Source organism: Rattus norvegicus, chromosome 7, assembly GCF_036323735.1.
Source record: "Rattus norvegicus strain BN/NHsdMcwi chromosome 7, GRCr8, whole genome shotgun sequence".
Taxonomy (NCBI): Eukaryota; Metazoa; Chordata; class Mammalia; order Rodentia; family Muridae; genus Rattus; species Rattus norvegicus.
The window spans coordinates 117,035,446-117,058,440 of record NC_086025.1 but is presented as its reverse complement, the minus strand read 5'-3'; the positions used below and the strand labels follow the sequence as shown (position 1 = coordinate 117,058,440).

The 22,995-nt window shown below is 48.2% G+C and overlaps 1 protein-coding gene across 6 annotated transcripts in view; it reads left to right on the top strand.

Annotated features, from left to right (window-relative positions):
- Efcab6 (EF-hand calcium binding domain 6) overlaps window positions 1–22,995 on the top strand; it is a 186,977-nt gene that overhangs the window by 27,558 nt on the left and 136,424 nt on the right. For all 6 annotated transcript variants that reach the window (XM_039080311.2, XM_063263623.1, XM_039080309.2 and 3 more), the window contains 2 exons: window positions 1,956–2,167; window positions 15,698–15,786. In XM_039080311.2, the coding sequence (XP_038936239.1) occupies window positions 1,956–2,167; window positions 15,698–15,786 (301 nt within the window). The remainder of the gene's footprint in view (window positions 1–1,955; window positions 2,168–15,697; window positions 15,787–22,995) is intronic.

Here is a 22,995-nt window from a genome sequence, read left to right as displayed (position 1 = left end):
CGGAACATGAGGACCCAGGTCTGGACCATCCCAGGTTCTTGGCTGTGCTGCCTTGATTGGACTCCTCTTGTTTGTTCCCACAGCCCCACTCCCTTCTTCCCTGCTGCTCCTTCTCAGGGACATCTAGTGGCAGCTGTGTGGTGTCACTGTGAGCACAGTACCTGTCAGAAGCAACTTAAAGGAGAAAGGTCTCAGGCTCACGGCTGTAGAGGCTTCAGTCCATCATGGTGGAACAGCTCAGTTCACCAGAGTGTTTAGTGGAAGTTGTTTACATACTAGCAGTCCAGGAATGGGGGAAAGGAGAAGAGGGAGAAGCATCACACCAGGGCCTGGATCTAACCTCCAAAGTCCCCTCTCTAGTGATCTGTTTATAGTAGCTATCAAGTAGGTTCTGCTTCTGAAAGGTCCCACAGCCTCTCCAAACACCACCACCACTTCTAGAAGCAACCATGTCACCCCAATTCAGCCACCTCATTTCGAGGTCTTCACTGTCCTGAGGTTATGTAAGCTTGTCTTTGTACCTTTCTGGTCTCCCAGATACTCTGGGAGACTCTGGGCACTGAGAATGAGCGGTATCTCCTATCTCCCCAGTGGGAGCTTACACAGTTCTGGGCTGTGATAAAGTGAGTTCAGGACTTGCCCATGACCTAACCTTAGGAGGTGATAGTGGGGCAGATGTCCGCTGTGGCTTGATGGGAGCCCACACTGTTTCCCTGTACCACCTTTGACAAAAGATGACCCTGGCAGCTTACACTGTGACCCGAGAGCCCTGGAGATGATCGCACATTACTGAGGTGCTCTCTGAGTCCCGGGTCTGCCCTAGGCCACCTGGGGTGAAACTCTTCACTCTCCTCAGGGCTGATAAGAAATGCGCATTCTAAGGAAGTAGCTAGATGCAGAGCTCCCTGGTTAACCCTGTGAGTATAAAAGACAAAGCCTTAATGAAGCCTTTGACAAACACCAGAATCTGCTTTGTGAGAAAAAGCCTATGCAGTAATCATGAGGGGCAGACCAGGCTGCTGTTCTCAGCTTCTCAGCCAGCTACAGAGTATCAGACAGCACCCAGGACCTGCACATTGGTCCCGATGGGTGCCCTGGGGCTCTAGATTTCTCTCCACAATCCCTGTCCGGGACTAGAGTCAGGGAGGTCTGTAACCTAGTACCTCTCCTGGGTGACATGTGGACCTCTGAGGATGGTGAAGCTCCTGACAGCCAATGATGAACATCTGTATGCTGCCCCCGCACAGCCATGCTGCTCACATCTCCAGCCCTGGGAAGGAAAAGGATCCCAGGCAGTCAAAGATTTTCTTGCAAGAAACTGTCAAGTTCATGTAAGGAAGAAAGGATATTGTAAAGATTGATTTGGGAGCCAAGGAAATGGCTCAGTGAATAAGGTGCTTGCCCAGCAAACCTGAAAATTTGAGGTAGGGTCCCCAGCGCACACACACACACACACACACACACACACACACACACACACACACACACACACAGAGAGAGAGAGAGAGAGAGAGAGAGAGAGAGAGAGAGAGAGAGAGAGAGAGAGAGAGGAGATAGATTGATTGATTCAGTGAAGACTGTTGATACCAGGGCTCCACAAGGTCCCCCCCTCTGACCTCCACATGCATGCATTGACCCTCCAGCACCCACACACATAACACATATATGCACACACAGGAAACTGTAAGAAGAAAGATTGACTTATGGACACATTTCTTCCATTACTCAAGCTTTCTTCCCATATCCCATGTCCTTGTAAAGGAAGGTCACCTTCGCCTCTTTCCCTTATGGATGTGATCCTGGCCGGGCTCACCAAATTCCTGAGGTGGGAACAGAGTTCCTTGTCTGAAGCATTAATTGAGAAGACACATGCGTAGGAAGCCCTGCTGGGCTCTGCAGCCTGGGTTGCATCTTGGTTTAAGTGCACTTACTGGGTGTCTCTGTCTCATTCACAGCCACTGCTCTCGCCAACCCAGTTCTGTCGTCCTTAGACGTCGAACGGATTTTATCTCAAAAGATTTCCAGCAAAAGGGATGAAATAAAAAAAGTCTTCCAGATACTCGACCCAAACCACAGCCAGACAGTGACTAAGGGGGAGCTGAAGCGCACCATCACGGCTTTCCTCATGCCACTCACCAAAGATCAGTTCCAGGACTTGCTGGCCCAGGTAGGATGAGCAATGCTTGGTGTGGACTGTTTTGGAAAAGCCAGGGGAGCTGGCAGAGGAGCACGTGGCCTGCTCTGTCTTCCCCTCACCCTCTTGCATGAGCAACTGGAGCCTTGTTCATTGTTCATAATTCACTCAAGCTCTGGCCAATTTGGATGGCATGATCAGCGTTCGGGTGCTCATAGCACACAACAGTGCAGCTCTCATTTTTTCCTTTAAAAAACTCCTATATAAAGGTATTTGGTCAGTTTATGTGCATAAAGATTAGATTGCTTTCTTTTTGATTTTTTAAATTTTATTTTTAAGAGAGGATCTCACTATGTATCTCTGGCTGTTCTGGAACTCACCATGTAGACCAGTAGTGTCCTCAAACTCACAGAGATCTATCTGCCTCTGCCTCTCAAGTGCTGAGATTCATGGCATGCACGTCCAGAACCAGCTTAAATATTTTTTAAACTATGTGTGTTTGAGTGTGTGTGTGTGTGTGTGTGTGTGTGTGTGTGTGTGTGTGTGTGTGTGTGTGTGTTTATATTGCATATGAGGGCAGTACCTGTAGAGGTCAGAAGAGAGCATCAGATTCTCTGCAGTTACAGGTGGGTGAGCCACCCGATATGGGTGCTAGAAACAAAATTGGGGTTCTCTGCAGGAGCAGTATGCTTTGGTAAGTCCCAAGCCCCTCAATTTGTATTTTAGAATGTATTTCAGCCCTTGTTCTCATATCAAACTTTGCAATGTTTCCCACGTAGTCTGGTGGTCGAGGCGTCCTGAGGTCATCTGCTAGGTGGGGATGTCACAACCTTCCAGGGTGAGCAGGTGCTTTAGAGGGTCCAGTGGCTGCTGTGCAAACAAGAGGATCCGAGTTTGGGTCCCCAGAGCCACAAATAAATGGGCACAGTCCTATACATCTGTAGCCAGTCGTGGGAATGAAGGGAGGGGTAGGGACAGGCAGATCTAGAGGCTCTCTGGCCAGCCAATGATAGAGGAGGCTTTGCATATGTGTGCACATGTACATACACACACATACACACAACATGCACGTGAATGTATGCACACAATAAATAAAATTTTAAAAATGTAAGAAACGCGTAGGTTAAGGGGCATCTACTATGTACTGCAGCACGGCACGGGCTGGGGTGGGGCACATATGGAGGGAGGCCTGACCACCCTTGAGGGTCTCATAGCTCAGGAGACATGGCGTTTAATAAGGCCTGGGACAACTGGACTTACAGGGAGCCGACTTCCTGTTACTGAGGTTGGCACTCTAAGAAGCCTGCCTGGGAGAGACAGTTGACTTCTCTGCCATTGAGTTTGGGGCAGATGTCAGTGAAATGGTACAGAAAGGAAGGTCATTGTGGACGGTGTGCAGCTGTGGGGGATGCCAGGGCCTGGGGAGGCATACACATGGTGAGGCCCAAGGCAGTCCCTAGAGTACCCCAACCAGGAGAGTGGCAAGAGTAAAAGATTTCTGATTCAAGCCCTCAGGGCCATAAGGAAAGGAAGGTAAAGTCAGTGGGTGTTCAACACTAGTAAGTCTGTGAGGATCACAACAAGAGTGGGGACTTAGCTGGGATATAGGGAGCATTCGAAGGACTGAACTTATGCACATGTGCACCCACACACATGTAATCACACTTTGCACATGTGCACCCACACACATGTAATCACACTTTCCTCCTTTATTCTTTTTGTTAAATATTTATTTTATTTATTATATAGAAGTACACTGTAGCTGTCTTCAGACACACCAGAAGAGGGCATCAGATCTCATCACAGACGGTTGTGAGCCACCATGTGGTTGCTGGGAATTGAACTCAGGGCCTCTGGAAGAGCAGTCAGTGCTCTTAACCGCTGAGCCATCTCTCCAGCCCTCCTCTTTCATTTTTAATCATAGTCTGGCTTCATGCTATGGTGGAGCTTTTAAAAGCAGATTTCATTTTAGAATTTGATGTCTGCAGCTCTCCCAGGTGGATTTGCACATGTTAACCTAGGGGGATGAGGTTACAAACATAGAAGTTCAGTGGACAGTACATGTTACCAGTTCTTGTTTCAGCCTCAGGAGTTCATCACATTTCTCCCACTGACTTTAAAAAAAATCGCTCAATTTAGAGTGTGTGGTAGAACACACTGTAACCCCAACACTAGGGAAACTAAGGCAAGAAGATCTCAAATTCCAGCCTAGCCTAGGCTACATAGCGAGCTGGAAGCCATGGCTGTTGAGTGTTGGGGCTTTTGTCTCTCCTTGTGCAGCTCTCATGGTTCTTCCTCGGTCCTTTCAGGAAGTGCTCAACCGTTTTTAGTCGGAGATATGTTTAGCCCTGTCTTCTTTCAGGCCTTTGGTATTGTCCCTGTGGGCCCCCACAGATCTCTGTTTCTAAAACATTACATTCTCTGCATTTTTCGGAGTGGATATCAGGCATCTACCAATTCCTGAATCTACTAGGTTTTCCCTCCCCTCCCCTCGTTTCTATTGGTCCATCATCTTCTGAGGCTGCAACTTTAGACATTGTGTTTTTGTTTGTTTGTTCTTTTAAATATTTATTTATTTTATATATGAGTACACCATAGCTGTCTTCAGACACACCAGAAGAGGGCATCAGATCCCATTACAGATGGTTGTGAGCCACCATGTGGTTGCTGAGAATTTAACTCAGGACTCCTGAGCAGTCAGTGCTTTTAACCACTGAGCCATCTCTCCAGCACTAGACATTGTGTTTTAACATCCAGCATTTCATTTGGCCTCTCTCTTCTGCTTGTTTAGAGTTCCCTCTTCTGTTTGCCTTTTACTTCCTTAAACACAGTGGAAAGAGCTGCTCTCCAGTCCTTCCCTGAAGCCTAACATGTTGCTTATCCCCCAGTTGCCCCTGCGGATGGGCTCATCTGTTGAGAAGGGTTATATGTCATGGTTGCCCATATTCAAGTATGTTTGGGTAATGACATAGACCAGATTTCTCCAGTGAAATACTATGTGAGCCTTACAGGTAAACTTTCTAGCATTTACTTTAAATGGTGAATAATGGGCTAAAATTAACTTCACTTCTTATGTGTGTGTGTGTCTGTGTGTCTGTGTGTCTGTGTGTGTGTGTCTGTGTCTGTGTGTCATGTGGAGGTCAGTGGACAACCGTGGGTGTCAGTTCTTTTCTTCTACCATGTGAATCCTAGGAATTGAACTCAGGTTGCCAGTCTTGGCAACAAGCCCCACTTACTCCCAATCCATGTTGCTGGCCCAGGAATTAATTTTAATAATGGTTTTATTCAATCACAAATGCTATTGTGTTTCACTGTCATCACTGTTCGTATGAAATTATTTGTATTGTACCCTCTTTTAACATCTGAAGTCTTTAAACATGGTGAGCACCCACAGCTCACCACAGTGTCGCAGACCTGACTGACTCTGACATTTAGGCTTGAAACATTAGATTAACATCCCCAGTTTTTCAAACACAAGACATTGCTCAATAACAGAGCCAATGGGGTTTTTGAAATTCAGGTTAATTAGCACTAATAAAATGAAACGCAGTTAGTCACTTTCATTGGCCACATCCCCAGTACTCAGCAGCCACATGTGCTGTGGAGCCTCTGGCTTCTGTGCATCCCTCTGTCTTGCCTGCATGTCCGTCTGTCCTGCCTGCACAGGGCAGAGCTCATACCCTAGTTTAGATCTTCGATGTTCAGCTGGACTGCTCTGACGTTTGTGCACGCGTGGTTCCTGAGGTCAGCTTGACAACGTGGACTGATCTTGCAGTCAGAGGGTGGGTGTCTTCCCGCCACCCCCTCCTTAGGTGCTGTGGTAGGTTTTGCTTCTGCATATTGGTCTCACAGGCCAGAAAGACAGAGCTTTCTGTCTTTCTAAATATACTATTTTATTAATTATTTGGGAATTTATTATGTACATAATGTATTTTGATAACACCCACACTTACTTCTCCCCAACTCCTCCCAGATCCACCAATCTCAAACTTCACGTCCTCCCATCTTCTAATGGCCAGTCTGTGCTTCCCCATACTCCTGGGTGTAACTGTCCACTGGACCATGGGTGACCTGCGACCTGTCTCTCCTTCCCCGTGTGCCACAGACTGGCCCTCATCTGGGGCTGGGGGCTCGTGAGGCCCATCCTCCTCCATGCTGGAATGTTGGCTGGCTCGATCACGGGCAGGTGTTGGGCTTCCGTCATGCTGCTGTAAGTTCCTGAGCACAGTGGACCTGTCATGTTCAGAAGACCCCGCTCTGCTCTGCTCTGCTCCTCTCTAACCTCTGGTTCTCAGGAACTTTCCATCCATTCCCCTCTTCCACTATGGCCTTTGAGCTGTGTGTGTGTGTGTGTGTGTGTTTGCGCGCGTGCGCACATGTACCTATTGTGCATATCTGTGTATGTACCTGTGTGTATGTGCACATGTATGTGTTCATATGTGTATATGTTGTGTGTATATGGGAATGTGTGCATATTGTACGTGCACGTGCATGTACATGTGTGATATAGATGTGCCATTTGTGGATGAACATCCAATGGCATTTACTCTGTCCACTTTGACTGATCATGGGGGCCTTGCCCACCATCTACTGCACAGGGAAATGTCACTGATGAGGTCTGGGAACTGCACTAATTTGTGGGTTTAGGTTACAAATTTCAAGAGCAGTTCGACACACTGTGCATTTAGCAGAATAAGGCTGCCCCCCCCCCCTTGGGTTTTAGGTAACCTGTGCTACTTTGACCTGGCCTGAAGAACACCATTGAGAACTGGAAGCTCTATCCCGCCCCCTCCCTACCTCCTGCCCCTTCTAGGTTTCAACCCCCTCTAAAACCTGCTTTCCCACTGCTGTTCTGCCACTGTCACGGCCTTGTGTTTTGAAAGCGGAGTCATAGGCAAGTTAGTGTAGAACACAGAGAATACCTTTTTCCTAAGCCATCTGAGAAGTTGTGTTGTTACCGGCAGGCACCGTGCTATGGATTTCCTTCAAACCAGGGTGTTGTCCCCACATCAGCCACAGCCCCGCCTTGCCTCACCACTCCCAGGCAAGCCTCAGACAACAGTGCATTGGCCCCACGCCCACTCTGTAGGTCTGGGTCACGGTGAGACCCTGCCCTTGGTTCGGGGTCCCATTTGGTCCCTGTCAGTGTGAGTCAGCTCCCTTGTCTTCCCTGGCTCTGCCTTCTGCTGTTGAAGGAGCCCCCCTGTGGGTTTGCCTGGGGCGTCCTCGGGAGCATGTGCTGGCAGCATCTCTACCTATGCGTCTAGCAACCTTGTGCTCTGCTTAGGATACCCTGATTCCATGGTGCCCGGAGCTGCTGACGCTTGCCTTGGCCACTTCAGAAGGGAAATCTGTCAGGCTTTCCGGGGTGTGCACTTTGTAGTTAATATTCCATGAGGGAAACTTGGAGAGGAGTAAATATTCCTTTTCTCATCTGACTTTCAATCTGTTCACTCACTGTTTACATATTCACAGGGACTCGCGGTCTCCTTGTAAGTGGGTTATGAATCATTATTTAATTCACCCCAGTGTTTAAATCACCCCCGTGCGGCCAGCAGGAGCCCCTCTAGTCCGCTTCCCACAGCCTTGGACACAACTCCATTTCTATGAGGATTTGCTTGCTTTCTGTATCCCCCTTGCCTGAGTCCTAGAATCGGGTGATTCTCAGGGTCTCAGATCAAGAGATGCTAGAGCGGGCCTCTCTAGAGCTCTGCTAATTGTGTGTGAGTGGAGGAGGATGCCAGGGGCCAGGGTCTAGGCAGGGATTGCTCACATCACTGAGAGCCGTCACTAGAACCTTCTCTGTGAGCACAGCTCTAGGAGTTCATGGTTCACACACTGACAGTAGCTCCACTTCTGTGTCACACAAAGCCCACTGTTCAAGCCTGTCTGTGCCTTCAGTTCTCTGCCAGCATTCTAGGGGGCACCTGCCTCTCCTTTCCCAGTGTCATCGCTGCCTGCTCCATGAGTGAGGAGTCCGGACTCCGTCATCCTTTGCTCATTTCTTTGCTCAGCCTTTCTGTTACCCGGCTCCTCTCCCCACCTCCTCCTGGTTTTGGAGGTTGCCCCAATTTTTCTCAGTCTTCTTGCAGCAACCTGACAGCAGAGGGCGTCGCATGCTGAGCCAGAGAGACTGGTGGCTGTCAACATTTTTAATAGCAGCTTAACTAAGATCGAATGTATATGCCCTGAATAGCTAACGAGCCCATGCTCATTTGGACTCGTCCTCCCCACCCCTTCATCTACGGGGAGCGACTCATCCACTCATTGACACTGGAGATGCCAATTGTTTGCGTGTTTGTTTATTTTCCTCCTTCCTTTCTTCTTTTTTCCTCTTTGCCAGTGGCTCAGTGTGCAATCCCAGCGTGCCCGGAACTCACTGAGGAGATGCAGCTGACCTTGACTTTCTGCCTGCCCCTGCCTGCCTGGTACTGGGCTTAAAAGGAGTGTGTGACCCCTACCTGTCAACGTGGACCGTTTATCATATAAATGGGATCACAGCCTGTAGTGGTTTGAATGTGTTTGGGCAGGGAGTGGCACTATTAGGAGGTTTGTCCTTATGGGAGTAGGTGTGTTCTCATTGGAGGAAGTGTGTCACCGTGAGGGTGGGCTTTGAGACCTTCTTCCTAGTTGCCTGGAAGACAGTAGTCTTCTCCTAGTGGCCTTCAGAACCAGATATAGAACTATCAGCTCCTTCTCCAGCACTGTGTCTGCCTGGATGCTGCCATGCTTCCTGCCTGAATCTCTGAACCTGAAAGACAGCCCCAATTAAATGTCCTTTACAAGACTTGCCTTGGTTGTGGTGTCTGCTCACAGCAATGGAAACCCTAACTAAGCCACAGCCCATGCGTGCCCACAGCCTGTGTGTGCTTCCGTAAAAGGGCTGCTTTCATTAGCATGATTAGAGCTCCCCTGTGCTGGGCAGCACTGGCATCCTTCCGAGGCTGTCTGCTGGGCCCCACGTGTGGATGTGCCAAAGCCTCCAGCCTTTGGGGTCTTCAGGTTGTTTCTGCCCTCTGATGTTTGTGAATACGGCCACCATGAACACTGATTCACTGTCTTGGGGACCTGTTGAGGTTGGGGTGGCTCTAACATGGGAATATTTCTGACATATGAAGACCGTTTGCCCTTGTAAACACTGGGTGCTTCCTCTGAAGCCTGATATGTGACAAACACTTCATATTAAATGGAGAATTAAAATACAATCTCTGGTTAGGCGTAGTGTCGCACACCTTTGATCCCAGCACTCAGGAGGCAGAGGCAGGTGGATTGAGTTTGAGGCCAGCCTGGTCTACAGAGCCAGTTCCAGGACAGCCAGAGCTACGCAGAGAAATGGTGCCTCAAAAAAAATCTCTCTATTGTCCTTACAGCCACAGTCTGATGTCTTTTGACAATAGAGACAGCCTCTCCAAGCTAAGCAGCAATGCAGGAGGAGAAAAGTACAGGAAGCACAGCTTAGACGTGCTTTCAAAAGCAACCATCTCCAGAAGAAGATACTGGGCACTGGAGACCTTTTAAAGAGTGGATCTTGGCTATCTCCCTCTAATAACAGGCAGGCTTCCTCGGGACCTGGAGCCTCCAGACCCATGGTCATTCACGGGGGCCAAGGTCCCGGGAATGAACTGAGTGACTCGTCCATGGGGTGACACCCTTCCTCCTCAGTTGGTTGCACAACTGGAAAGACATAAAACCAGTAAAAAAACTTCATAGTAATCTACCCCAGGAGTTAGAACAGAGTTCCGGAAGCTGTCTGTACATACTTAAGCTCTAGTGGTCTTGGAGAGCCACATCAGGGTATTTAAGGTTTGGGCATCTTAGACTTTGCGGTACCTGCTCTGTGTTTCCCTGAGGAGTCTCTCAGTACGAACCTGGTCTCCCCTCTTGTTGCATCTGCATCCGCCTGTGGAGGCAGGAGTTCGACCTTGGCTGCCTTTTTCCATTGCTCCCCATCTTATTTTTGGCCACAGGGTCTTTTCACTGAACACTAAACTTGCTGATTGGCTAAACCGACTGACTCCTAAGCCCCACCACCTGCCTGTCCCTCTGTCCCCTGGGCACAGGGTTCCAGGTACGTGCTTCCGTGCCTAGTCTTTCCATAGGGCGTGGGATCTGATCTCAGGTCTTTTTGCTTGTGTAGCAAGCGTTTTACCCTGTAAGCCATCTCTTCAGCCCAGTCATAGGTAATTTAAAGAAATAAAAAAGTCTTGTGAGCAAATGGCTTTCAGAGAACTAAGCTCTGTGCGGCCCCTGTGGTATTCTAACTGAGAGAACAAGGCTGTGGGAATTCTCAGCCTGCTAGACACAGATTGTGAAACTCACTCATCTCCAGCTTAAGAGCTTGCTTCCTGCAGTCCACTTGTGTGTGGATGATGGTGAGTCTTAAATACTTAGAGCAGAGCTCAGTGCTGAGCGGGGTCTTCCTGTCTCTGTCTACGGAGCTTAGCTCTGGACACCAGTCATGGCAGGCTGCATCTGCGGTTAGAACTGAAATGCGCTCTCAGGGACTCTGAGATTATTGACGTCTCTGTCATAGGATGTACAATAGGCTCTGGAGTCTCAGACTCCTGGCCCTGACTGGCAGCAGCACCATGCAGGGTGGCCAAGAACTGTGGAAAAGGACTCTGCAGGTGGCTTAGGGTGGCTCCAGTCAAGCCCTGAAAGCTGTCCTGGGCCTGTTTATTGGGGTAATCTGGCAAGTGTCTTCTCTCATCTTTTATATTCTCTCTCTCTCTCTCTCTCTCTCTCTCTCTCTCTCTCTCTCTCTCTGTGTGTGTGTGTGTGTGTGTGTGTGTGTGGTTTAAATGCTGTTTCTCAGGCACTGCCCACTGTGGTTAGATACAGCCTCACCTATTGGCCTGAAACTTACCTCCTTGGCCAGGCTGGTTGGCCATTGTGTCCCAGGACCAGCCCATCTCTACCCTGTCCCCAAACTTAGCTTTCTAAATGTGGCTTCTGGGGATTGAACTTGGGTCCTCGTAAGTACTTTACCTACTGATCCCTGCCCCCAGCTCCCCTTTCTCTTTTATCTTATCACCCGGAACATCCAGTCTTGAACCACACGTCTGACAGGTTCTTCCCATCTTCTGTCATGCTAGGAAAGCTTTGAACTACCTGCTGCTGTCATGTCTGGCAGCACACACAGCACTCGGAGCAGCAGTCACAGGTGCCGCCTGTGCAGGCCAGCTTCTCTGCAGGCGCACCGTGAGCCCGTATCCCTCTGGCCTCGTTTCCTAGTTACACATGTTTTAAATTGGGAAGAGAAATGTATCCTTTGGGGAACACTGAGATAACCATGCTAGGCTTTGCCACTTCAAGGCAAGGTAAATACTAACTCAGTTTGGAATCCTTAACTGTGAAGGACGCTGTGTGACAGGAACCTGTATGAGACTTTAAGAATATACTTTTATTGACCCTATACTTATATAAATTTTAGATCTGTAATTCCTTCTTGGGCAATTATCTTCATTTTAAAAAGTTCAACTTTGTATTAGAAATGATTCTGAACTTACAGAAAATTTCCATAAAAGCACTCATGGCACAGGAGTCCTCAGGCCTCTCCTCTTTGAACTGTCTGTGACACAGCCTGCCCTTCACTTTCTTCTCCTGGGATCTTCTGCGTGCGTGTGTGTGGTGTGTGTGTGTGTGTGTGTGTGTGTGTGTGTGCACGCGCATGCACACATGCACTCACTAGCAATATACTTGGCATGCACAATGTACATATTTTAAAAAGACATTTATTTTTATGTGTATGAGCATTTATTTGCCTGTGTGTACGTATATGTACCATGTGTGTGGAATGCTTGTGGGGGCCAGAGGAGGGCTTTCGATTCCTTGGAACTGGTGTTACAGATGGTGGTGAGGCATCCTGTGGGTTCTGGGAACTGATCCTGGGTTCTCTGAAGGAGTAGCCAATGCTCTTAACCCCTGAGCGACCTCCTTAGCCCAGGGCATACTTTTTTATCAGTAAAGATTTACAGTACAAAACAAGGTCTTCACCTTGTGCTGTTCCATACATATTTGTAGTGCTAGTTTTTTTGTTTACCGCCCATCACGCTTTCACACACCCCCACTCCTTCTTCCCTGCAGTCCTCCCTTCCATCCTCCCTTCTTCCCTGCAGTCCTCCCTTCCATCCCCCTTCTTCCCTGCAGTCCTCCCTTCCATCTCCCCTTCGTCCCTGCAGTCCTCCCTTCCATCCCCCTTCTTCTCTGCAGTCCTCCCTTCCATCCCCCTTCGTCCCTGCAGTCCTCCCTTCCATCCCCCTTCTTCCCTGCAGTCCTCTCTTCCATCCTCCTTCTTCCCTGCAGTCCTCCCTTCCATCCCCCTTCTTCCAGGCAGTCCTCCCTTCCATATCCCCCTTCTTCCCTGCAGTCCTCCCTTCCATATTCCCCTTCTTCTCTGCAGTCCTCCCTTCCATCCCCCTTCTTCCCTGCAGTCCTCCCTTCCATCTCCCCTTCTTCCCTGCAGTCCTCCCTTCCATCCCCCTTCTTCTCTGCAGTCCTCCCTTCCATCCCCCTTCGTCCCTGCAGTCCTCCCTTCCATCCCCCTTCTTCCCTGCAGTCCTCCCTTCCATCTCCCCTTCTTCTCTGCAGTCCTCCCTTCCATCCCCCTTCTTCTCTGCAGTCCTCCCTTCCATCCCCCTTCTTCCCTGCAGTCCTCCCTTCCATCTCCCCTTCTTCCCTGCAGTCCTCCCTTCCATCCTCCCCTTCTTCCCTGCAGTCCTCCCTTCCATCCCCCTTCGTCCCTGCAGTCCTCCCTTCCATCCTCCCTTCTTCCCTGCAGTCCTCCCTTCCATCCCCCTTCGTCCCTGCAGTCCTCCCTTCCATCCTCCCTTCTTCCCTGCAGTCTTCCCTTCCATCCCCCTTCTTCCCTGCAGTCCTCCCTTCCATCCCCCTTCGTCCCTGCAGTCCTCCCTTCCATCCCCCTTCGTCCCTGCAGTCCTCCCTTCCATCCTCCCTTCTTCCCTGCAGTCCTCCCTTCCATCCTCCCCTTCTTCCCTGCAGTCCTCCCTTCCATCCCCCTTCGTCCCTGCAGTCCTCCCTTCCATCCCTCTTCTTCCCTGCAGTCCTCCCTTCCATCTCCCCCTTCTTCCCTGCAGTCCTCCCTTCCATCTCCCCCTTCTTCCAGGCAGTCCTCCCTTCCATCCCTCCTTCTTCCTGGCAGTCCTCCCTTTACTTTCACGTGTATTATTTTTATGTGTAATCTTAGCCGCAAGGCTGAGAAATGATGTATCTTCTATTCTTAAGTTTAAGCTGCATACATGAGGAAGCATGTTTGCTATGTCTGCCTGCGTCTGGCTTACCTCACGTAACCTGATGACCTCCAGTTCTATCCTTTTTTCTGAAAATGACATAGTTTCATTCTTCAGAGCTGAATAAAACCCCATTGCCTACGTTCACCACACTTCCCCCTTCACCCGCTGATGGGCATGTGGGCTGCGTCCATAGCTTGATTATTAACGGTGTAGCGATGAGCACGGATGTCTAACTGTCTCTGTGGCGTTCAGGTTTAAGGTCCTTCATTACACACCCAGGAGTGGTACAGCTGGGTCACATGGCAGTTGTGTCTCTAGTTTCTTCGAGCACCCTGAATGTTGATTTCCATATGCTTACACTAATTTCCATCAGCCTTTAAAATTTTTTTATGACCAGAGTGGTTATAAACAACAGTGGAGCTTAAAAAAAAAAAACAAAAACAAAAACAAAAAACCCATGTCACTTAAAATTTTAATTAGTGGTGTGTGTGTGTGTGTGTGTGTGTGTGTGTGTGTGTGCATCTCTCTGTGTGTCCATGCTAGTATGCAGGTACACGCCCACATATGCATATGCAGAGGCCAGAGCAAACTGTCGATGTCTCCCTCCCTGGCTTTCCACTTTACTGCCTTGCACCAGGATCTCACTGATCAGGAAACTCACTGTTTTGGCCTGGAATGGTTGACCAGATAGCTCCTGGATCCCCTGCTTCCAATTGCATGTGCGTTCATACCTGTTGTTTTTTGTTTTTTTGTTTTTTGTTTTGTTTTTTTTTTTTGTTTTTTTGTTTTTTTTTGGTTCTTTTTTTCGGAGCTGGGGACCGAACCCAGGCCTTGCGCTTGCTAGGCAAGCGCTCTACCACTGAGCTAAATCCCCAACCCCATCTTTCAAGTTCTTTATAGACTCTGGATACTAATTCCCTGTCAGCTGGCTGGCTGGCAGAGCTTTTCTCCCACCGGTGCCTGCCGCTTCTCTCTGCCCATTGGCCCTCTGCTGAAAGAAGCTTTGAACTGTGTGCTGTGGCCCTGAGCTTCGGGTATTTTTAGGAAGCCCTCGCCTGTGCCCCAATTTTTTTTTTTTTTTTTTTTTTTTTTTTTTTTTTTTTTTGTGCAGGGCAAGCCAGGGATCTAGTCTCAGTCTTCTGATTCTGGGTGTCCTGTGTTTTCAGCATCATGAGTTTGGGGGAGGCTGACATCTCTCCAGTGTGTGCTGCTCCTGGCTGAGAATAAGGGGCCAGTGACTGTGTGTAGATTTCCTTCCGGGTTCTTCAGACTGTCCTATTGGTTGTAGGCTGTGTTTATGTCAGCAGGGTTTGTTGCCATGGCTGTGCAGTGTAATTTGGGTCTCTTATATGATGTTTTGGTTTTTTTTTTTTTGTTGTTTTTTTTTTTTTTGGCTTTCTGTAAAGAATGTCACTGGAGTTTTGACAGGGGTGGCCCTGACTCTGTAAGTCACTTTCCGGAGTGCAGCCACTGTTTTCATGAGGTTAATTCTTCTGATCGACGTTCATGGCAGGTCCTTGCTATCTTCATGTGCGGCCTTCAACACACTGAAGTACATTTTGTTTTCTGGGGAAAAGTCTTCAGACATCAGAGAAGTTGATAGTCTCACAGTTCTTCATATAATTCTTAACAACAAGGACTAACTTCTCACGTAATCACAGTGCAGTGCCAATCTCGATTGATTAAAGCATTTTATTTAATCTATAACTCATGCCAACTCATTTGACCCAGTGTGGCCAGCAGGCTGGCTCAGGAGTAGTTTAAGGTGCTTACCGATCACCCTAACAACTAGTTCACCCTCCGGAACACACATGGTGGAAAAAAACCTGACTCTGCCCAGCTGTCCTCTGACCTCCCCACCTACACTGTGGTACACAGTCCCTTCCCCAAGAAATCAAGAACCTCAGTTAGAAATTTATTAGAAAGTAGCTTTCAACAGTGGCACTTTCTACCTTGAAACTAGATGAATGTCTCCACTCTTCCCACAGCTAACAGTTCCACATATGCACAGGAAATGTTTGCCCTGATTCTGTTTGATTTATATGTCAATGCTAGATTTACCTCAGGTCAGATGTTTGGTAGTGTCGTAAACCCATGCTGGCTTTTCCTTGGGCACAGACTAGCCTCGTTCTTTGCTCCCTGAGGCCGTGTATCAGTTTTGACTCCCCGAAAGGACTCACAAATGTCCACCAGTGTCTGTTCCCTTAGCAGTTCCGGCATTCCGGCATTACAGACTGGGGAGCCTGCTGTGCTGTCTGTGGTTGGAGTCTCAACTCTCTAACATGTTGTCATTCTTCCCATCTGACCATAGATCCCGATCACCAGCCTGGGTAATGTGCCGTACCTTGAATTCCTCTCCAGGTTCGGTGGAATTGATATAAACATCAATGGTATAAAGAGGTAAGTCTCTCTCTCTCTCACCACGTTAACATTTGAAATCTGAAATGATTAACACAGGTCGTTAGAGCCAGGCCTAGTAACACATCTGTATCCATGTCTGTACCTCTTTCTTTTCTCTCTGAGACTGAGACTTGCCGTGCGTGCCATGCTGGTCTTAATCTCATGATCCTCAGCCTCTCAGGTGCTGGGGCTTTCGGCATGCACCACGAGGCTCGGCTTGATCTGCATCCCCATAGAAAACACACAGGCAGAGCTTCTCTGTGTAACACTTAACTAATCCTCGGACAACTTTATTTAGAAAGAAGAAGGCTGTAATCAAACATAAACATAGCAGGTAACGTCACGTTTAAAATATCCCTTGTACAATATATTTTAAATCTGGAAATAACAGGTTTTCATACTACATGTGAGACGCATTGTCTTTGGTACATTTTTGTGCCATTCATTGGAAAGCGAGTGTATTTCCTTGGATGGAGACAGAATACTAGAGGTGTCATAAGATCACCTCAGTGCTTCAGGATTTTAGCACAGAGGTGGGGTTCACTGGCTCGCTGCGGCCTGTGGGTGCTGCCACAGAACCTTCAGTGCCTCTGCCAGCAGCAGTGCTTTGGGTTCTCGTTTATAGTTTAGGAAATACTGTTTCAGAAAGGAACTCCGCACTGCTTCTCTGACTCTGTGAACAAGCCTCATTTTCTATGAAGCGTGGTAAACAATTACAATAATTAAATCTGGGGGCTGGAGAGATGACTCAGCAGCTTCAGAGCCCTTGCTGCTTGTCTTAGTTAAGGTTTTATTACTGTGGAGAGACATCACGACCGTGACAACTCTTATAAAGGGAAATATTTAATTGCGGCTGGCTTACAGTTCAGAGGTTTAGTTCACAATCATCATGGTGGGAAACATGGCAGCGTGCAGGCAGACGTGGTGCTGGGGATGGAGCCGAGAGTTCTACATCCTGATCAATAGGCAGAAGAAGGGGACTGTGTTCCACACTGGGTGGAGCTTGAGTACTAAGAGACCTCAAAGCCCCGCCCACGGTGACACACTTCCTCCAACAAGGCCACACCTCCTAATAGTGGCCAATCATTCAAACACGTGAATCTGTGGGATCCATTCCTATTCAAACCACCACAGTGCTCTTTCAGAGGACCTGAGCTCAGTTCCCAGCACTCATATCAGGCAGCTCATAACTGCCTATAACTCGTTTCATGGAATCCAAAGCCACCTTCTGGCCTCCATGGGTTCTGCATTCATGGGCATATAGACACACATGGATATACACTTATACACATAAATAAAAACAGGTGGGATCCTGTGCAGTTAGAACCTTTCAGTAGTGCACTTACAGAGTCACAGTTGACTCCCTTTCCCTCGACCCCTGCAGCTCAGGTACAAGTACCCGTGTAACAGAAAGAAGGGGGGGTGATGGGGAGCCGGGGGCAGTGGAAAACTGGGGGTGGTGAGGATCTGTGGCCCTTAAGACTTCTGTACAGCATCTCACCTATGCTGAACACTACTGAGCTGTGCAAATGGTCCAGTGGCCCTTCTTTTTCTTTTTGTGGTAATAAGAGATTGAACCTCAGAGGCCTCACACTGCTAGGCAAGTGCTTTCTTTATCCATGGAGCTGTACCCCCAGTCATAAAGACAAATTTTTATGGCTTTCCCCCATTAAATCACAGTAAAAAAGTCACTAGTGAGATAGCTCTAGCTGTGCTGACAGATCTCGGAAGTTCACGTGGTCAACCTTAATTCCTTCACTGGTCGGTATTGCTGGGGGTGGGGCCTGACGGAAAGCAGTTGGTTTCTGGGTAGGAGCTACGGTGTGGGAAGGATGTTTTCACCTTCGTGGGGTCTTACTCTCATGGGATGAGATCATTTACCTCCAGGAGTGGCTTCTGTGGAGCCAGGGTGCTCTCAGGGTCCTTCTTCCACGTGTGTCTGCTCCTGCACACACGCCTGCTCTTCTACACATGCCTGTCTGTCCTTCCACATGCGCCTGCTCCTGCACACGTCTTCTCTTCCATACACGCCTGTCCTTCCACTTCTGCCACCGACTGAAAGAGCATGAGGCCCTCATTAGAGACCCTGAGCTCTGCCCTTCCAGTTCTTAAACCAGCTCCTTAAGTATAAGCCAAACACAATTCTTTTCATTATAAATTTCCCAGACTTGGGTATTCTGTCACAGTACCAGAAACACACTGATATATAGTGCATGGGTGGGAGGCCTCGGTGCTCTGTTCCATGTTGAATAAGTCGTTCAACTGTGTGCTTTCCAGTCATTCAGAGGGACTGGTGCTATACAGACTATATCTATTCTCTTGACCTACTTATAGGATGATATTGTTGGGGGTACCATGACCTATTTAAATATTCTTTGTTTAAAAAAACTAAAAAGATGTTTTGAAAAGCTGAAACAAATAAAAACAAAACAACAAAACAAACCCTAAACCTTCAAGAGCTGGAAAAACCGAAAACAAATCTGTGTGTGTATCTTACTATGAAACCGTAGACTGATGGTTTGATCTGTGTGTGTATCTTACTATGAAACCGTAGACTGATGATTTGAGATGAGAAGGACCCTAAGTTATTTTCTTAACCATAAAAGGCTAACGATTTAAACTAGACTTAAAAGAGTCTGACTCTGTGAAGCCGAGTCCTCTTGATGGTAGGAGGCCATGCATTCTGATCAAGTCTCGTCTCGAGGCTACAGCAGGTCATGTGCCATGAACAGCATTTCTCTGGAACACAATGAAAATGCTGGATAAAAGTCAGATATATAGAGGCATTTAAATGTATTGGTGTGCTGTCAGGAGTAGGATGCCTCAAAGAGGCCAAACTAAAGTAAGAATTGGAGTCCAGAGGAGGATACTTTCTGTTCAGTTGGCTTTAGTTCTGTGGGCATTGGCCACACCGTAGTGAATTCCTGTCCACACCATAGTGAATTCCTGTCTACATCAAAGTGAATTCCTGTCCACACCATAGTGAATTCCTGCCCACACCATAGTGAATTCCTGTCCACACCACAGTGAATCCCTGTCCACACCGTAGTGAATTCCTGTCCACACCATAGTGAATTCCTGTCCACACCATAGTGAATTCCTGTCCACACCATAGTGAATTCCTGTCCTCATCACAGTGAATTCCTGTCCTCATCACAGTGAATTCCTGTCCACACCATAGTGAATTCCTGTCCACACCATAGTGAATTCCTGTCCACATCATAGTGAATTCCTGTCCACACCACAGTGAGTTCCTGTCCTCATCACAGTGAATTCCTGTCCTCATCACAGTGAATTCCTCCCCACATCACAGTGAATTCCTATGCTCAGTTTTACTGTCCATCTGAAGTAAAGAAGACAAGAGGCAAAGCCAAGTGTGCTGCCATGGCGGGGAGACCCAGAGAGAAGAGCCCTGCCGGCAGGATTGCTCACGGTGGAACTTGGGAGGCTGGGAACTTGAGGAGTAAACTTAGTAGGATGGTGAAAACGGAGTAAACCCACTGGAACACAAGACCAGCGGCCTGGAAGGCACTGCTGACAGATGTAGGGATGTAGCACAGAAAGACACAGAGAGGACAGGCACACGGGACAAAGGAGGAAGAGGGCACAAGAAATGGCTCTTCCAGGAAGATCTGCCCCACTTTGTTCTGTGTGTCTTTAACATCCTGAGTAATTGTGTTCCTATAACAGGACATGCAGCCTGGGGAGTCTCTAAGAGTGGAAATTATTACTGAGAGGTCCAGAAGCCAGGAAGTCCAAGATCCAGATCCCAGCACCACAGCCTTCTCCTTGCATCTTACTGGGGGACGGCAAGGGGTAGGAGTGCCTGCTACCCTGTCACAGGTCACTTCTTCAAGGCCCCACTTTGTAGTACAGAGCACCAAAGTCTGGAGGGGACATTCAAACTTTCAAACTGTAGAAACGGAGGGGGGTAGAGAGAACGAGAGAGAGAGAGAGAGAGAGAGAGAGAGAGAGAGAGAGAGAGAGAGAGAGAGAGAGAGAGAGAGAGAGAGGAGAGAGAGAGCGCGCGCACAGGAATAAAGAGGCAACACACACAGAGAGAGACAGAGACAGAGAGAGACAGAGATAGCACGCACAGGAATAAAGAGAAGAGAGAGAGAGAGAGAGAGAGAGAGAGAACACGAGAGAATGAGAACACAGGAATAAAGAGGCAACAGCTGGGAGTCTTAAACTAGATAAAGACAAAGAAACACTTACCTAACTGGTCACATTATGGTGGAATGGATGCAGAATGTCAGCGTCACAGAGAGTGCCAGCAAGATGTCTCAGTGGGTAAAGGCACAGGCTGCTAAGCCTGATGATCCAAGTTCAAAATACACACAGTGAAAGGAGATAATAGTTTCCTATAAGTTGTACCTCCACAAGCATGGTGTTAAAAAAAGTGAATTAAGCTTATAGATTTTTAACCTCATGATGCTATGTGTGAGTGTGCCGTGAGTGTCTTCTACAGGCTTATGAACGGGGCTTTGATTGACAGTTGATGGGTTTTGGGGAAGTGATTGGATAACGAGGACTCCGCCTTCACTGGAGTAGCTTGTGATTAAACTTTGGAAGGTGTAGTCTGGTTTGAGGAACAGACTCACTGGGGTGGGGCAGTATACCCTCTGGGCTCTCTCTACCCAGGCACGTTCCTGAAACCGCTCCGTGTTACAGGCTGCCACGGCTGAGCAGACTCTGTCCTACCACTTGCTGCCTGGCAGCTGGAACCTCCATTTCTTCACTGCAAGAAGAAAATAACTAAGACTGTGTGGAAGTTGTGAACATGCAGTAACGGTCACATGATCACACAGCCCTGAGTCCCAGTCTTCTGCTAGCTAGAGGCTTGTGGTCCAGCTGTCCTGTGATGCTGGGCAATGGAGAATTGCTGCTTCTGGTCAGCTAGGGATGGGCCACCTACTCTGGGGCGGGGCCAGGCTGGGAAGGCCGGTATGTGGAGCTTTGATGTTTCCATGCAGGAGTGGGCATCCTTCATTGGAGACAGCAGAATCACACCTTTGCTTACTCTATTCAGGCCAGTGTGTGTCAGGCAGGTCCCGGATGATTCATTCCTATCGACTTGCATCAAGTAAGGGGCAGCCTGTTATTGCTGCTAGACTTCCAATCATAGGGCTGTAGCAGAATAACAGCTTAAGTCTCCGCTGTGGTAGAGGTGAGACTTACTGTGGCTTCAGCACCTCCTTCCTGGAGAGACAGTTGTGGAGACCACACTCCATGCATTGGCGTGCCGAGGAAAGACCAGTCGGAAGTGTTCTACATCACTTCTCTCCTGCCCTGGTCACTCTCACTACCCCAGAACTGGCTGCATATGAAAGTTACCACCGGAGCTCCTGGGTGTCCCATGGCAAGCCGTCTAGAGTGGAGCCAGCAGCAGGAAGGGATAGTTTGCCTGTAGGCGCAGTTATAACCCCAGGGATATCTAAGTCTATGATACATTCAAAATGGGGGACTGCTGTCTCCAGTGTAGGGGAGCTTGTGTTCTCTAATACGGACACTGTTATTGTCCATCCTACAGAAACACCATGGAGTGATTTCCTAAAAGAGACAAAATAGTCTCCTTTTCTTCCCACATGTTATGGAGGGGTTGTGGGGCTCAGGGGAACCAGCCAGGGCCTTGCCCACACTAGGCAAGCTCTGCCGGGAGCTACATGCTCAGCCACAAAGAGCCCGAGTAACCACCATGATTATTTCTGGTGAGCCCGCTGTGCGGCGACTGGTCCCCATGGCGTTGGCACTGTGCTGACTGGATGCATTGTAATAGCCTTCCACATCTAACACCATCCCGATCTTGGTGATGTTTAAGAAACATTCTGAGCTCTCCCTTTGAAGACTAACCACAGAGTTCTGAAGAAGTTTCTGGACTATGATCCTTATGTTGAAGCTGAATTCCCTATCAGAGAACAGGTGTGTGGTGGTGTGGAGTTGTTTCCCCACGCAGGCAACCAGGATTCAAATGGATAAGGCAGGCAGTACTAGCAGAGCACAGATTCAAAGGGCAGATGGATGCGGAGCTGGTGCCAGTCAGGTAGCCTCACCTCAGAAGACCTGAAGAACAAAGGCTGTCAGCTGAGAGATGTAGGGCTGGCAGGGGAGACGGGCTCTTTGCTGTAGAGAGGCAACAGTGCAGATTCTTCAGGAAAGGAAAGGGTCCGCATGGAAGAAAGCCTGGTATGCGACCATCTCTTGAACTCGGATGCTTCCGAGGCCAGTTCAGTCTGGGCAGGGCAGGTAGAGCCAGTGCTCAGGGTGGAGGAAGGAGAAGAAGAGGTGAAGCTCAGGTTCTCAGTAACATCCATCCAGTCTCGAGAGAAAAAGGGAGTGGGAAACATGTTACAAAATGAAGACTGGGGGCCAAATAAAAATACTTTAAATTTCATTTATGAAGATGGGCAGCCAATTTGAGTTGCTGGCTCAGCACTATAGAAGAGGCCAAAGAAAGATGATCGTCTTGAAACCGAATAAATAGAACATGATTGGCTGTGCAAATGGTCCCAGCGTTTCTGTGCCTTTAATAAAAGGTTTGGAGTTCACATACCAGGCTGGAGACAGAGTGGACGGACTGCATTGGAATCTTGTGAGCAAGAATCTGGGGGCTTTAACTGTGCACACAGAAGTCTTAGATCTGTACACTGTGATTGCTAGGCCACTTAAAAAAAATCACAGACGCAAATGTTCAACTTCCAGACAGGGAAAAAGGAAATGATTTTTTAAAAATATTTCACCTAGAAATAAGAAAGGAGAAGGAAATCTAGAACAAGTGGTAAAAATACAGACCACGAAGCAGATTGCCAGCCCCAAACTCCCGTGCACATCATGCGTTATGCAACAGGGTGTCAACGCGCGGTAAAGCGGGGAGGCTGCAGACCGGATAAAGCCTTGCAATGGCCTTCAAAAAGGAAGATAGCTGCAGTAGAAGGAGAAAGCTGTGAGGAGAAAAGATGGAATTCCTCTCCCTAAAGAGAGTTAGAGTAACTGCTGGTTACAGGAAATGTGTATCATAAGACTTAATTATTGTAACATTTTGCATAAAGGACAAAGGTTGACCAGTTCCAGTTGGAGAAAAATGTAGGTATAGACACACAGAAAGGGGAAAAGAGAAAAGATTCTAAAAGTTGTGCTATTCTACACTCCTTGTCGATTTTTACTCTCTTAAGTACATCCTAGGAACAGTATTTTTCATTGGCTGAGTAT